The 14,687-nt window shown below is 43.6% G+C and overlaps 1 protein-coding gene across 2 annotated transcripts in view; it reads left to right on the top strand.

Moving 5' to 3' along the window:
- IL21R (interleukin 21 receptor) overlaps positions 1–14,482 on the top strand; it is a 107,927-nt gene extending 93,445 nt beyond the window's left edge. For both annotated transcript variants that reach the window (XM_069209888.1, XM_069209889.1), the window contains one exon: positions 9,742–14,482. In XM_069209888.1, the coding sequence (XP_069065989.1) occupies positions 9,742–10,653 (912 nt within the window). In that variant the 3' untranslated portion in view covers positions 10,654–14,482. The remainder of the gene's footprint in view (positions 1–9,741) is intronic.
- Positions 14,483–14,687: the final 205 nt, after the last annotated feature.

The raw sequence follows: 14,687 nt of genomic DNA, 5'->3' as shown, positions 1-14,687 counted from the left end.
CCATTTAATACATTGGTAAAATAAATAGTTAGCTAAAGAGGATGGTGGGGATTTGTATTTAGATTCCTACAATTTTATCAAGCAGAAGCAAGAATATTAAGATATAAGGGATGAATGATGGAACCACACATGCGGCAACCACGCATGCCTGAACAACGCGGTCGAAACAACTACCGCGTTGTTTCCACGCATGCCTTTACCACGCATGCCTTTTCAACGATGTTTTGTTGTAAAAGCATGCCTAGTAAAGGCATGTGTGGAAACAGCATGCGTGGTTGTCGCATGCCACCCTCCCACCCTAAAAACAGAAGTATCCCGCCCTTCCACCATTAAAAAATACCCCAATACCCCCACCAACCCTGAGCCCTAAACAACCCAACCACTAAATTCAAACTTACCACGATCCTCCAACCCCTGCCCCCTCCTGCCATGACTACACAATTACCCCAAACTCCCACCCCGCCCCTGAAAATCCACCCTAAATACAAAATTACCCTGACCCCAATCCTAAAAACCTGCCCCGCCCTAAATACAAAATTACCCCAACGTCCCCTGCCGCCAAAAACCCAACACCCCCACCTGCCCTGAATACCAAATTACCACAACCCCCCACCCTGCCCCTAAAATCCCAACTGCCCACACGCCCTGAATACAAAATGACCCGACCCCCCACTCCTAAAAATCCGCCCACCCTAAATACAAAATTTCCCCGACCCCTCCACCCCTAATAACCTGACCCCCCCCACCTGCCCCAAAAACATAATGACCCCAACCTCCAATACAAAATTACTCTGACCCCACCCACCCGCCCCTAAAAACCCGACCCCCACCTGCCCTAAATACAAAATTACCCCAACCCCGCCCCTAAAATCCCACCCCCACCCCTAAATACAAAACTACCCCGATTCCCCACCTGTCCCTAAAAACAAAATAGCCCGACCCCACACCCCTGTCCTAAAAACAATATTGCAGTCTCCCCCACATCTGCCCCTTAAGAAAAAAAAAATCTAACCACCCCAACCCCTTCACCCCCCGCCTCCACCCCTAAAAACTGCCCGCAACCCTGCCCAGCCCCACTTACCTGATCGCGTCCTCTCCCCATGGATCTTCCTTTTTCTCTGCCTTAACCACGCATGTGCTTTGTTCAGCACATGTGTGGTTAAGGCAAAGAAAAAGGCCTGTGCTGTTCAGGCAAGCGGTGTTCCGCTTGCGTGAACGGCACAGGGGTGGTTCCGGACACATTGTTCCAGACCTTTCCCACATGTAGGGGTTTCCATGTGCTTTTCTACAGCAAGAGTAATGTGGTACTCAATGTTTCTTTTAAAGAAATGATGAACATGCAAATCTGCCTGATTTTACCCCAGTTTTTCATCCTTATTCGAGAAACATTTGAAACAATATCACTCCAAAACTGGGGGCTGATGTTTGACTCAGAATCAGTGCTGAAAGCGATAACAGAGAAAATGATTCCCTTCTTACCGGAGATTAAAAAGAAATAGAAAACCGCTCTATTCTGGGTCCCCTCTGCCTGAGTTCCCTTCCAACGGTACACTCCAAGTGATGCTCCTTGATATTGAAAGACAACCATGAATGACATGATATTGAAAAACAGATTGAAAAACCAACCCTAATTACCGGTACCAACTTATACAAGTTGGGGGGCCAACTCACTGGAACCCTGTACAAGACATTGTAAAGTTTTATCATGTCAGCATCAGAAAATAAGATCAAGTGGGTGGTGGATGAAGAAAGAGAGTCAAAGGTTTTAGAGCAGTTAGATGGTGCATAAGTGAAAGAATCTGGGAAATTGCAAATCCTCAACTTTTCAGGTGTTAATCCATTGATTGATGTAAGGAGAAAACATACCAAAAAATAAATGCAGGAAAGAAGGACATACATGAGCTATGGCTGTGAGAACCACCGCAGCGATGCAACACTGGGGGTTCTGGTAACACAAACATAGATTCAAGCTGAGAGAGTGGTTTGGTGGAGGGGGAGTCCCACTAATGTAGGGCAAAGATCCCCTTCGTCAAACCTTAAATAACCTTGACCTAATGACCAACTATGGTAAGAAAGGGACTCCTTTGTTGGATGTCACTGTCACACTTTGCACAGTGTGAACAGCTTGTGTTATTGCGGTGTTGATTTCGACTCATGGGGTTCTTGGCATCCTCAGGTTACCTTTGCAGGTCTGAAATTGAGTACGTTGGCTGGGGACCTTTTTAATCTCCCTAAAGCGACAGGGTAGAGATCAATTTCACCCTTTTAAAAAATTGATAATGCACAATGTGCCTCTTTCGCTTTGTATGGGGCAGGGGTCTGCGGTTATTCCAATCCCTCCTACCTACAGCTAGAGGAGAACCGTATGTACAGGTGATTACTTCATCTACCCCCCCACCAGCTCCCATTTTATTATCCACTTGGATTTAAATCTTAATTTTATTTCAGACAAAATTAAATTGGCCCATCTCCTGCTTTGGGTCAATATATGGACTAAGGCCATCCTCTGCCGGAAAATAATATTGTATTGTTTCAGAATAGATAGGGGTTGCTCTAAACTCTGGTTAAGATATGTCTCCAGTATGTTTGATGAGTTAGGATTGCCCCGCATATTTCACACACCAAGCACTTTATTGAAGTCTGATAAGATGAAGGCTAAGGTAAGATTTAATGAATTCATATGTTCGCAAAGATTGTGCTCCAAGTCTAATAAAAGTCCAGTTAGGGAGTATTTAGCACTTAGCATGCCTGTGGTACCAGTGATTTATATATCTTTACCTCTTTCTTGGTGGGAAACATCACTCCTGTTTTGTTTTAGGGTGGGCTTGGCATGGTGTCTCCTTTGCTTTTGGGAAGGCCTCTGTGATTTAACCGCATGTGTTCAATGTTACCGGATATAGGCTCACACCTTGCTGCACTTTATATTTTTGTGAACATTTTATAGATTTTTTTTAATTTTTTTTATGTGAAGTCAATTTTAAAGTGTCTGGAATTCAGAAAGTGCTGCGATGCATTATTTTATTTATAGCTTTTAAATAGCCTAAATGTGTGTTTCACAACTTGCTCATTCCTCAAAGAGGCAGTTAGATGTAGGCAAATTATGGAGGGCTGACCTAGCAGTTTTTGTATTTGATCTTATCATCTGTCTGCATAGTCTGGATATATAATGAGGTTTAATTGCGTTTTATCAGTTTATGACAATTGCGTTATTTTTTATGGTTTCATGTAAAATGCATGAAGATGTTTCATTTGTGTTTTATCTGATTTTGATTGTATTGTATTATCTTTCATGTTTTTTGTAAAACCGAATACAGATTATTTTACCTTGGATCTACTATGTTGCTCTTTGGAACTAGTGTCTTTGGAAAGAGAGATATGGTATTGACTTTAAGGGGAAAGTCCCCTTTAAAGTGCCATTCCCTCACATAACTCTATAAGTACTAAATAATGGGAGCAAAAAATGGTTGCAAATTGCCACCATTATTTTCCCGACCAGTGTGGAAATTTACGAACCGACCAATGTACTGATAGGTCAGTTTGTAAAATTCCGATTTGGAGTGGGTCGTGATCTAAACTTCCTTATGAATATTAATGAGGTAGGTTGCAAATTCTGACTCAGAGAGATTGGTGACCATTGCAGCAATGATGGTCTGCTAGGGTTAATAGACCCCCATGTCTGTGATTGCCTTAAAATAAAGTAAACATTATTTAAGCAGCCCATTTTCCCTGAAGGCAACAGAGCTACATTTAAAAAGGTGAGAGTGCTTTAAAAAAAAAATGGTTTGAAAGTTGGTAGTGGTCACTTGGATCACTGATTACTCTACAACAAACTTTTTTGTATACCCAAAGGAATTTGGGAGTTTGTAATTTTTCAGTGTTTTGTGATTGAACATTGATACATCACATATCGATTCAGTATTTGGAAGGAACGCCTACAACATGCTCCAGTACCAAATTGGTATGGAGACGCAAACAGATGTTAACATTTTACCCGCTCCTAAAATTGGTATGTGGGCAAAAACATTTTTGCACTCCAAACAGTGAATCGGACTGTTTGCGAGCATAAAACATTTAATACATATACTCTAAATTCTGCCTATTTGCTATGCAAGTCTGCTAAATATTTGTGTTGATTGATGCTGTGCTTGAATTCAAGCATTTCTCAAGCTTCCAGGGGCCGTATTACACAAAGCGTCCTGGGGCGAGCAACAGGCATTGGCACCCACTTTGTGCACATCCGGGGCACACTGATGTTACAGAAGGAGACGCGTGGCCTCATGCAAATAATGGAATCTTTTTGCCTCTGCGCCTGCGCCGTATTACTGATGTGGGTGCAGAGGTAAACATGCCTTTAGATGGCGCATTTTCAGTGTTCCACAAAAGGAAGCACACCTTCAGTGCGCCTTCTAATGCAACCCTCTAGAGAGATAGTAGGGAGGTCCCATGGATTCCCAGCTATTCCCTTGCACGCAGGTGCAGTCAGCCACAGCACCAGTCTGCAAGAGGATCTCTAATCGCTTTTGAAAGTGCAGGCGGTTTGCCACCTGCACAGAGAAACACAAAGCAGCTTTTAAACAGCTGCTCTGTATTTCCCCTGATTGCCCTGCCCCGGGGGCAGCACGAGTGCGCAGCTGCCCTGAGGGAAGTGCATTCTCCATAATATGTCGCATTTTCCCTGTTTGCACCTGGTGCAGCTGCAGTAAGGTGCGCCGTGGCGCAAACAGGGAAAGTGCGCCCTGTAGGTAATATGGGCCCTGATAGGCAAAAAAGCAGATAAATTGGGTATTTGTATCTCAAGAGTCAAAACAGTTTTAGCCAAGTTAGTACATTTTGGGGTCATTTACTGGAGAGACAAGCAATTGAATTGATTATATTATGCTATTAATTGTTTGCCTCCGTTATTGTTGCTGAGAATGTCATTTGTTACCATGCATGTCTTTACCAGGTATGCCTTTATCATGCATGTAATACAATGAATAGACCTTTACATTTACTCTCATGTGTATGTATATGTATATTCACTAAAAAACACAAAGATTACAGGGACGTTATAGTTAGGAAATACAAAAAAATGACCTTAGAAAGTCACTGAATAAAGCAAGGGTTACAGCGACGTTATAGTTAGGAAGTGGAATGAAAAAAAAACACATATGAGATGGCAATCAGTGATGTCATCAGTGACGTCACTGACCATGTCATGAGTGATATAATATATGAGGTCATAAGCAGTGCATTACGGGAGCGCAAGTTCTAGTTAGCTCAGGTAACTATAACTGCTGAATTTCTACAGTTTTGTACGAGTAAATTCAGAACCAACCTATAATGTCCATGGAACCTTTTTTTTTTTTTTACTGAATTTCTATGTTTTTTTTAACTGAATTTCTATGTTTTTTTAACATATAGTAATTTTAATTACTATACGTTAATCTAACCACTGCCTTCTGCCAGGCACATCGGCGGTTGGCCACATGGCCTAGCCCCTGGCACTGTGCACTGCCTTCTCCCGTGCGCAGTAGGGGTTGGCCACAAGGGTATGGCCTGCAGCCAGTGCCTGCAGCCAATCCCCCAACCACCCAACCCACATTGGGTGGACGGCCCTCTGCACATGCACGGCAGAAGTTAGCCGCGGCCTATGTGGGTGTGAAAATAGGTGTAAGAGGCTGTTTCTGGGGTTAAGAGTGGCTGTCAGAGTGTCTGTCTCGGTGTGAGAGTGCGTACATCAGTGTTTTAGCGGGTGCGTCAGTATGTTCGCCGGTCTGTGAGTGGGTACATCAGAGTGTCAGTGGATGTGTTAGTGGGTGTGTGATGTTCTGACTGGGCCTGTGAGTGAGTGCATGAGGGTCTGAGTGGGTCTGTGAGTGGCTGCATGAATGTCTGAGTGGGTCTCTGAGTGGGTGCATGAGTGTCTAAATGGGTCTGTGAGTGGCTTCATAAGTGTTTGAGTGGGTGTGTGAGTGAGAGAATTGATTGCAAGAGAGAGAGAGAAAAAATAAAGAAAGTGAATAGGGAGAGAGATAGAGTTTTTAAGGCTTTGATGTCTGATATACTTAGAATGAGTATTTGTTTCCAATTAAAAAAAAAAAAAAATGGAAGTGAGGCTGGCTGGACTTGAAGCCCTATGGCACAACCACCTTCACACTGAACTATGGGGTGACATAGCCATGGGGGTGGTAGCCCCTGGGGAATGGGGGTTCTGAAACAGACACCGTTCTTTTTTTTTACACTTTGACCCGGGGGGAGGGTCCCCGGGGGCCACTGACCCCCTCATATTTTTAAATGGATGCCTCGGTGAGATGGTGGTCCCTGGGGTGTGGGGACCATCGGCCCCCCTCATTTATTAAAATGTAAGCCCTGTGGAGGTGCCGATCCCCAGGGCAGCGGGAAGGCCACGGACCCCTCCCCTCCCCTCCCGCATAGATAAAAATGGATGCACTGGGGAGATGGTGGTCTCCGGGGTGCGGGCCCCCTCCCCATATATATTGAATTGAAAGCCCTGGGGAGTTGGTGGTCCCCAGGGCAGCGGGGGCCGTGGGCCCCACGCATATAAAAAAAAAAGGCCCTGATAGATAGTGGTCCTTGGAGCTGTGGGGAGTCAGCAGGCCCCTATACTAAATTTTTAATGTCCCCCCCCAGAACTGGTCCACCTGGGGACTATAAAAAAAACAAGCACGGGAGTCCGTTCTTGTTTTTTTTAATTTTGTTTTGCTGTGAATCTCACGAACTCGCTGCAAAACATATTTTAAAAATATATATATATATTTTTGCTCTGGGGGTTCCCAGCTGTGCTAAGGGATCAGAGTGTCCCTACCCTAGCCCCTTTTATTTCATTTTTACTTTTTCTCTGGCCGAGTCCCAAGATGGCTGCCAACACTTCTTGATTTGAAGTGTTGGCATTCAATCAGAGCTGTTCATTTCCCTGCTCGAGCTTTTCTTTATTGGCGAATACTTTGCGGCCAGAGATATACAAATTCGAATTTCCCTAAATTTCTCAAAAAACACTAAATGGATTTACTCCAAATACCCAAGCATGATCTGCTAGCTTTCTGCCAAATGTGGTGTAATTCCGTCCAGTGGTTCGGCCTGTAGTCGTGTCTAAAAAATCCTATGGAAATTATCATGGCAAACACAACTTTTTTTCATCCCCCCATGTATTGGCCCCTGCTTGATGGATCACCCTGAAACTTTGTGTGTGGAACCAGAATCACCATGACACTTTTTATGGAAAATTTCGTTAAGATTCATCAAATGGTGCCAAAGATATAGGCAAGTCAAAACACACTTTTCCTATGGAATTTAGGTCCTATGTATAACTGCTAGGTTGTGTATATATATATATATATATATATATATATATATATTCTTCAACAAAATTAACCATCACACTCCAGGAACTCCTTATATCAGCTTTTTATTTAATAGAAAAGTGCTTCCACCACCCAACGCGTTTCGACCACAAACAGGCCATCTTCTGCGAGTCCAGCCATATTCTGAATGGGGAGGGGAGCATGTATTGCCCCTCCCCGGTCGATTTCTGGCTCTGGGGACAATATCTCCCCGGGCCTGGCCATATTAACAAGAAGGAGGGGCAATGCAACCACCCTCCTATTCCAATAATGTCCTCTGGGAGCCCATCCCCGAGGCTAATGCAGTTACTAATTGGGAGGGGGCAACACAGCCCCCCCCTCCCTGGGCTGATATTAGCCCAAGGACCCCATCCTCCAGGGCGGCTCAGTTCGGTCCTGTGACAAAATTTGCAGTGCCACACTGCATCCTTTTAAAAATGCAGGAGTGCCCCATATTTACAAAAATACGGCACACCCCTGTGTTTCCCCTTGTGCCGGCACTAAATTTAACTGCCAACATAGGCACCCTTCCACAATAGTGCAAGGGTGTCTGCATTTGAGGTGGTTGATTGTTTATATGCAGGAAGGTGGCCCTTCCTGCACATAAACCATCTACAATGGCGATTTGGCACTTCTATGTGTGCTGCAGAAAGCAGCACACATATAAGTAGCAAATCGTCATTTTTGAATTATTGTTTATGTGCAGAAAGCACACCTTCCTGCACATAAACATTCATTCATGGCCTTTTGCTCATTCTATGTGTGCTTCAGAATGCAGCACACATGGAAAAAGCAAAAACGAGGAGGAATAAAAGTATTCCTCCTTGTTGTGCCATGCTAACGCCACCTCTGGGGTGGCATTAGTTTTTGGCGCTGACACAGATTTACGCCTTCTAGTAAATCTGGGGCAGCGTTAAAAGCAATGGGTGTTGTAGTGGAATGCCAACAGCAACACTCACTGCACACCCCTCTGATGTAGAAAACTGCGGTGGAGGGGCCCATATTAACAAGGTGGCGTTATGTCACAAGAATTGGCTTAGAGCCTCCTTATAAATACGGAGCACTGCACAGCACCACCAGAGCATCTCAAAAAGTACGTTCCAGTGGCGCCAGGGCCTTGTAAATCTGGCCCCAAGAGTGGAGAGGGTGGCATACAGTCCCCCTCCCTGGGCCAGCATTGGCCCTGGGGACCCCATTGCCTTGGGTCTGGCCAGTAAAGTGTGGGTACCCTGGAGCCCACCCAGGGCACCCACTTCTTCATTTTTGGGGCCTTCAGGTGGAGCCTCAAAGCCTTTATGGCCCTAGGCAGGTCCCCGCCTCCAGCAGGAGCCAGCATAGCTAAAATCCGCAGGGAGCAGCAAAACATGCTGCTCTCTGCGGGTGGGAGCAACTTTTTTCACCTGTTTCCCTACCCGTTTCACAGTGAGCAGGGCAACAGATGAAAAGTCTGCTCCCAGTGGGAGGGAGCATTTTTCCTGCTCCCGCCCACTGGGATCGGACTTGGGGCCTGATTCAGAGCTTGGCTTAGGGATATCCCAGCCACCGTATTACAAGTTTAGAGGTTATAATGAAATTGTGATATGGGAGACAGGATATCCATCACGTTTGTCTCTAAATCAGACCCTTAGTGTTTGATTTCGCTTGGTGGGAGCTTTGGAATTGCTTCAGCCAAGCAAGAGCAAATACAGATTTCCCTGCCTGCACCAGTGCGAACAGGGACACCGCTATGTCCTGGGGGTGGGTACCCCGGAACATAGCTGGAGCTGGCAATGGGGATTGGGATCCAAAGAGCTATTAATGGTTCAGGAGGGGTGCACCACTGAACCTCTCCCTTGGCATGGCAGTGGCCCAGGGGTTGGGGTCCTTGCAACCAGAATTGGCCTGGGAGGGGGGACGCATGCACCCCCTCCCAATACATTAAAAGACGGCTGAGTCCATAGGAGTGGTGGTCTCTTGGACTAAAATCAGCCCTGGTGGGGGCCACGTGCCCCCCTCCCAATATATTAAGAGACTGCCGGGCCCCGGGTGGCAATCTGTGGAACCGATAGCCTCCTACTATTCCTTGCCCCTCACTAAACCCTAAAACCCTACAACCACATACACTGAACAATATATATTGCTTACTATCCCTTCCTACTATCTACTTTTACCCATTCCTTAACCCTTAAAACCCCTTACACCCTTTCTATCCCTTTAATTCCCTTAAAACACACCTTTGTGGTATGTTCCAATGTTAAAAAGTGCCAGAAAATGAAATACTATGATTGGTACTTCCCTATGTGGTTATTGCTCCATTGTATATGTAATGTGTAGTAATGTTTGTATTTATGGTTCCTAGTAACCTTTTTAATTAAAATATTTTAATTGAGATAGTGAGCTTATTTTTTTCTGTTTTCAGAGCTGGTTGGGCACTTCCTACACCCTTGCAACAATGGATTTGTTTGACTGGGGTGTTACCCTTCCAGATGTCATGGAAGTGTGCAGCCAGCAACTTTCAATCCACCCGACAAAGGAGGAGGCAACCGAAGTGGATGAAGATCACAAATCAAACGCCTGCCTGCCAGGGGTTGGTGTTCAGCGTCAAGAACAGAGCAGATTCCTCATCCCCTGTCAAAGCAGCATCAGTAAAGTTGGGGCACAGTCATATGGATATGTAAGCAGTGACACTGACACCGCAGCAGAGTTTGATGAAGCTACTCCTTGTTCCCCTCAAATGTCCTCATTCAGAGTTGAAGTGAACTATGGTGTTAAGGTAGAAGGCTTTCCAGAGCTGAACCTTGAAGATCAGACCAGTGACCTTGAAAATGGTTTGTCACTGGCTGATTCCCCTGAACAAAATAAAACCTATGCACAGGACTCTGTTCTGTTGGATCAGTCAACACAATTGGGAAGATGCTGCACAACTGAGGCAGCCAAACATCCACTAATAAGTTTACTTGAGCCAAATATGAGTGTACTAGATCTTCTACTTCATAAACAGGCTGACAGCTGGGATGATATGGTATCTCAATCTTATCATTCACAGGATGAGGTTACTTATAGGGAAGTTCCTTATGATTCATTTTCTTCTAATTCAGGAAATGGGGAGGAGTTTGGATATCCAAGAATGAAGCTGGATTTAGACACCATTGACAGTGGGTTTGCAGACTCTGAATGTGGAAGTCCAGTAGAATGTGAATTCGACAATAATATGTTAGCCCAGGCACAGTCAGCTTTGAGCCTTGGATCAACAGTTCTAGGTGCAGATAATCAGCATACCAGGAACTATGTCAAGCAGTGGATTGCTGATAATTCAATATCTGATGACTGATCACAGAAGAGCCAGGCCAGAGGTTATATTAGTATGAATATAAGATCTGACTCACTGCAGGGAGAGGTCCTCTAACAGATATTGTGTGAGTACTGTCTTTTAAAAGGTAGGGAATTATTCCCTTCCCTTCTCAAGTCAGGACACATTGCCTCTAAAGGCTCTGATTTGAGATCAGTCGCTGGGAGCAGCCCCCAGTAGCAAGCAACTATAGTTGACCTCTTATGTCCATACACTGGGAAAACTGCAATACCATGGACATGTATTCCATTATTTTATAGCTCTATATGTCTGTAATAATGAAAAAAACATGATGTGGCAAGCTTCACCATAAGGATACTGCTGTAGATGACTTGCAATTGTGTGATTCACAATTCACAATTAGGAACTGTTCTATTTTTTAATACATTTTTGGAGGTATAAGTTTTAGATGGAGGACCCCACTAATCATTCCAAGCCTAATATTCCTTATGACTGTAACCTTTATTCCCCCAAAATGCAGATTTTCTATTAGTAAGTCAGACATGGTGAGCCAGACAAAGAAAACCAGATTTGTGTTGAATGGTATTCGCAGTTCGAAAGCAGCGACTAATCTAAATGCCTGGAGACATCAACTCTTCAGATTGATTCAACCTTCGGGATGAGTTAATTTTCTACATGATTAGATACAAGCCTGGGCACATTTACTACGATATGTATTTAATGGAAAAAAGTCTATTGAAGTGATGGTCACAACCCAAAATACAAATCTCCTCAAATTCATAAGTTGAAGTCGCTCTGCGACTGTAACTGGTGCCTATGACATACTCTATTCGTAATTTCACACATAACATCACAGATGACATTACAAATTAAATCAACAGTGACATCACTAATGACATCACATACAACATCACCAGTTACAACAAATACTATATTTAACAATTTCTTGCACCTTCCTTTCAGTATGACCTTTGTCACATTTTTAGGAAAAAGTATCATATGACAGAAATATTGTGGGCCAAATTTAATTTACAAAAATATTGTCTCACTGAATGTAGACTTAAATTATTAACTCCAACTACCTTATATTTTTGGAAACAATATTTAAGGCACAATAAGACAATATTGTTATTATAATATTCTAGTTCCATATCTCTTTTTTTTACTAGGCAATCCAAATAACCTCACTCTCCCCTTCCACTTTGGCCACCCCATTGCTCCAGGGCATGGCCTGTAGACAAACTTGGTTAGAAATAAACTCAGATGTTCAACCTTAGCCTCGTTTGTGTAAGCATTTCCACATGAGCTTATGTCAAGAGATATATCTTTGGCAAATAGGAGGGAACAATGTTAGTGGAAGTGAATGACTGTGAGTGAGTGAGTGAGTGAGTGAGTGAGTGAGTGAGTGAGTGAGTGACTGAATGAATGAGTGAGTGTGTGAGTATGTGTTAAGGACTGCATTTAATATAGGTATGGTGAGTTTTTTTAGGGACTGCCCGGAAAACTGACACCTTCTCCTGGTAGCCACAGTGCCACCCTGTTCTGAATAATATATGGAAAAGGTGACAGGGGTCTTCTTTGGAGAAAAAAACTTCCTTTAGCAATCTGTGCAGGTCTCGATTAATGTTGTAGCTTTTGTGATGATATCATCAAGGTACCAAACTCCCTGTGGCAGGAAGGAGAAAAGAGCCAAGTAGTATAAATTGGTCTGGAGTCAAATGATCCACAAGAAAGTTAATCTAAACCGCTTAGATAAAAAATAATAGCACAAGCCACTCTAGATAACAAAAAAGGAGAAAGATGAGAAAAATCATAGACAAAAATGCATAGCAAGTAAAAATCAGGGAATGAAATGTGTTGTCATGCATCCATCCTTTCCAAGCACAGCCTCTTACATGCTGACCTAGGGAGCTGACCTTCAAGGAATAAACTCGGCCATATATTGCATTAGGAAGTTCCTGTGATTGCCAGTGGAGAAACCACAATCTTGGATTGGGCACTTAATGTGGGTAAGATCCTTTTAGCACCTGTATGCTGTTTCTTCTATACATCAAGGGGTCGCACTGATGTGTTTTTGGACAATAATTGTGATTTCTGACATTGATAGCCTCCTCAGTGCGTATGGGGCGGTTGGCTGTAAGATTTCTATTTGTACTTATTTTGTATTTGGTCATGATCCATGTATTTGACCTCCCAGATGTGACTGTTTGATGTTGTTCTATATAAATGCCAAAATAAATACATTTAAAAAAAAATCCTTCTAGCACCAGGAACACATGGCTTCTGATCCCACGAAGAAGAATTCTACGTTTGACATTTTGCGCACCATGCAGTAATCCAGAGGACCACTGTCCACAATCTGTTCCATCCCCTACACTTAAGAAATCTCTCATGGCTCCCGGGGGCATAGAAGTACCAGAAAGACTCTGACAAATAGAACGCTCTTCTCTAAATGTGGCATGGCAAACAGTAATAATTTGAAAGGGAGTGTACATGAAATCTTATTTGAAAGCTGCATGAACTTCAGTAAGTTCTAGTTCTTTGTTTAACTTTGGGCATGAATATGCCAGTGAATGTGTGACCCAGTGAGTGAGTGATTGATTGATGAGTTAGTGAGTGAGTGAATGAACGAATGAGCGAGTAAGTGGGGGAGTAAATGAGTGAGTGATTTTTGGCTACTTCAGTAGATGGATGAGTGAGTAAATAGCAGAATATATGGGTGTGTGAGATAGTTAACCATAGAATCTCAAAATCATAGACTGTGATGTACCATGCAGTGCTTAAATAATGCTATCATGTGGCTATTAGGCAATTTTATGACCAGGAAGTAGATTCATTCACACAAAACGTGATACATATATGTAAACAGTGCCTTGCTTACCTCAAAAGTGGTATAATACGTCTAAAGGTTAGATCATACATACTAGTAGTGTCATCATATGTATTTATATCTTTAGTAAGAACCTCCTGTGCTTGTGGTCATTTCTGTAGATTGGGATAAAGACATTTCAGTGTTTAGATTCTTGCACTTCCAATGATCTGCTTCGAGATTTATTTTCTTGTACAAACGGTTGATCAGAAGAGTAGACGTTGCATGGAAGGTTCTTGTGGGGACAAAGTGAGGAGCCAGTTTATGCACATAGCCATGACCTTGCTCCAATATGCTGTATGGGCCGTACACAATGTCTTAAATTTTACACTGGCATACATAGGGTACTTTGAAATGCTTTAGGAACAGGTTGACATGTCCCATTGAAGGATGTTGAGATACGTCCTTATTGCCTGGTTTTGAAGGCTTTGGAGCCTGGCAATTAGTTTGTTGCAAAGGCCAAAGTGGATAATATGGCATTAGCAAGGGCATGCCAGGATGTGGGTTTACATAAATTCAACTCTTCTTCATTGTGCTAACTTGGGGAGCAACAGTTCCTTCCTTTTTCTGAAATGGGTGGAGGGGATCTAAGGCTAGAGGGTCAGTCAAAGGTCAGTGCGTTGGGCCCAATAAGATGTATTACCAGAATCACAGACGGTATTTAATCTGGTTTGCTCATCTGGGCCATTTTTCCAAGCGAAGGTGAATTTGTTTAGGTTATATGTCGGAACCACGGGTGCTTCTAACACCCGTGACTCAACAACGAGGTCTGAACAACAACCTTGTTCTAATTACTAATGCCTTTACCACGAATGCGTTTACAACGATTTTATCATTGTAAACGCATTCCTGGTAAAGGCATTAGAAATCAGCATGCACAATCCAGCATACTTCCCCCCAGCCCCCTATCCCCAAAAATTACCGCAATCCCCAATCCCCACAACAACCCTAACCCCCCCCAAAATTACCAGAACCCCAACCCCCTCCCCTAAAGCCTAAACCACCCCAGCCCCCCACCCCAACCCTTAAACCTAAACCCTGACTCCCTCCCTTCCCCCTAAACCCTAATCACCCCAGCCCCCCACCCTACCCCAAAAACTAAAAATACCCAGAGTCCCCAACACCGCAGCTAAAACCTAAACATCCCAAACCCCCAAACCCACCCCTTAAACCTAAACCCTGCCCC

This window comes from Pleurodeles waltl, chromosome 10 (genome assembly GCF_031143425.1).
Source record: "Pleurodeles waltl isolate 20211129_DDA chromosome 10, aPleWal1.hap1.20221129, whole genome shotgun sequence".
NCBI classification, from domain to species: domain Eukaryota; kingdom Metazoa; phylum Chordata; class Amphibia; order Caudata; family Salamandridae; genus Pleurodeles; species Pleurodeles waltl.
This window is presented reverse-complemented; position numbering and strand designations above follow the sequence as displayed.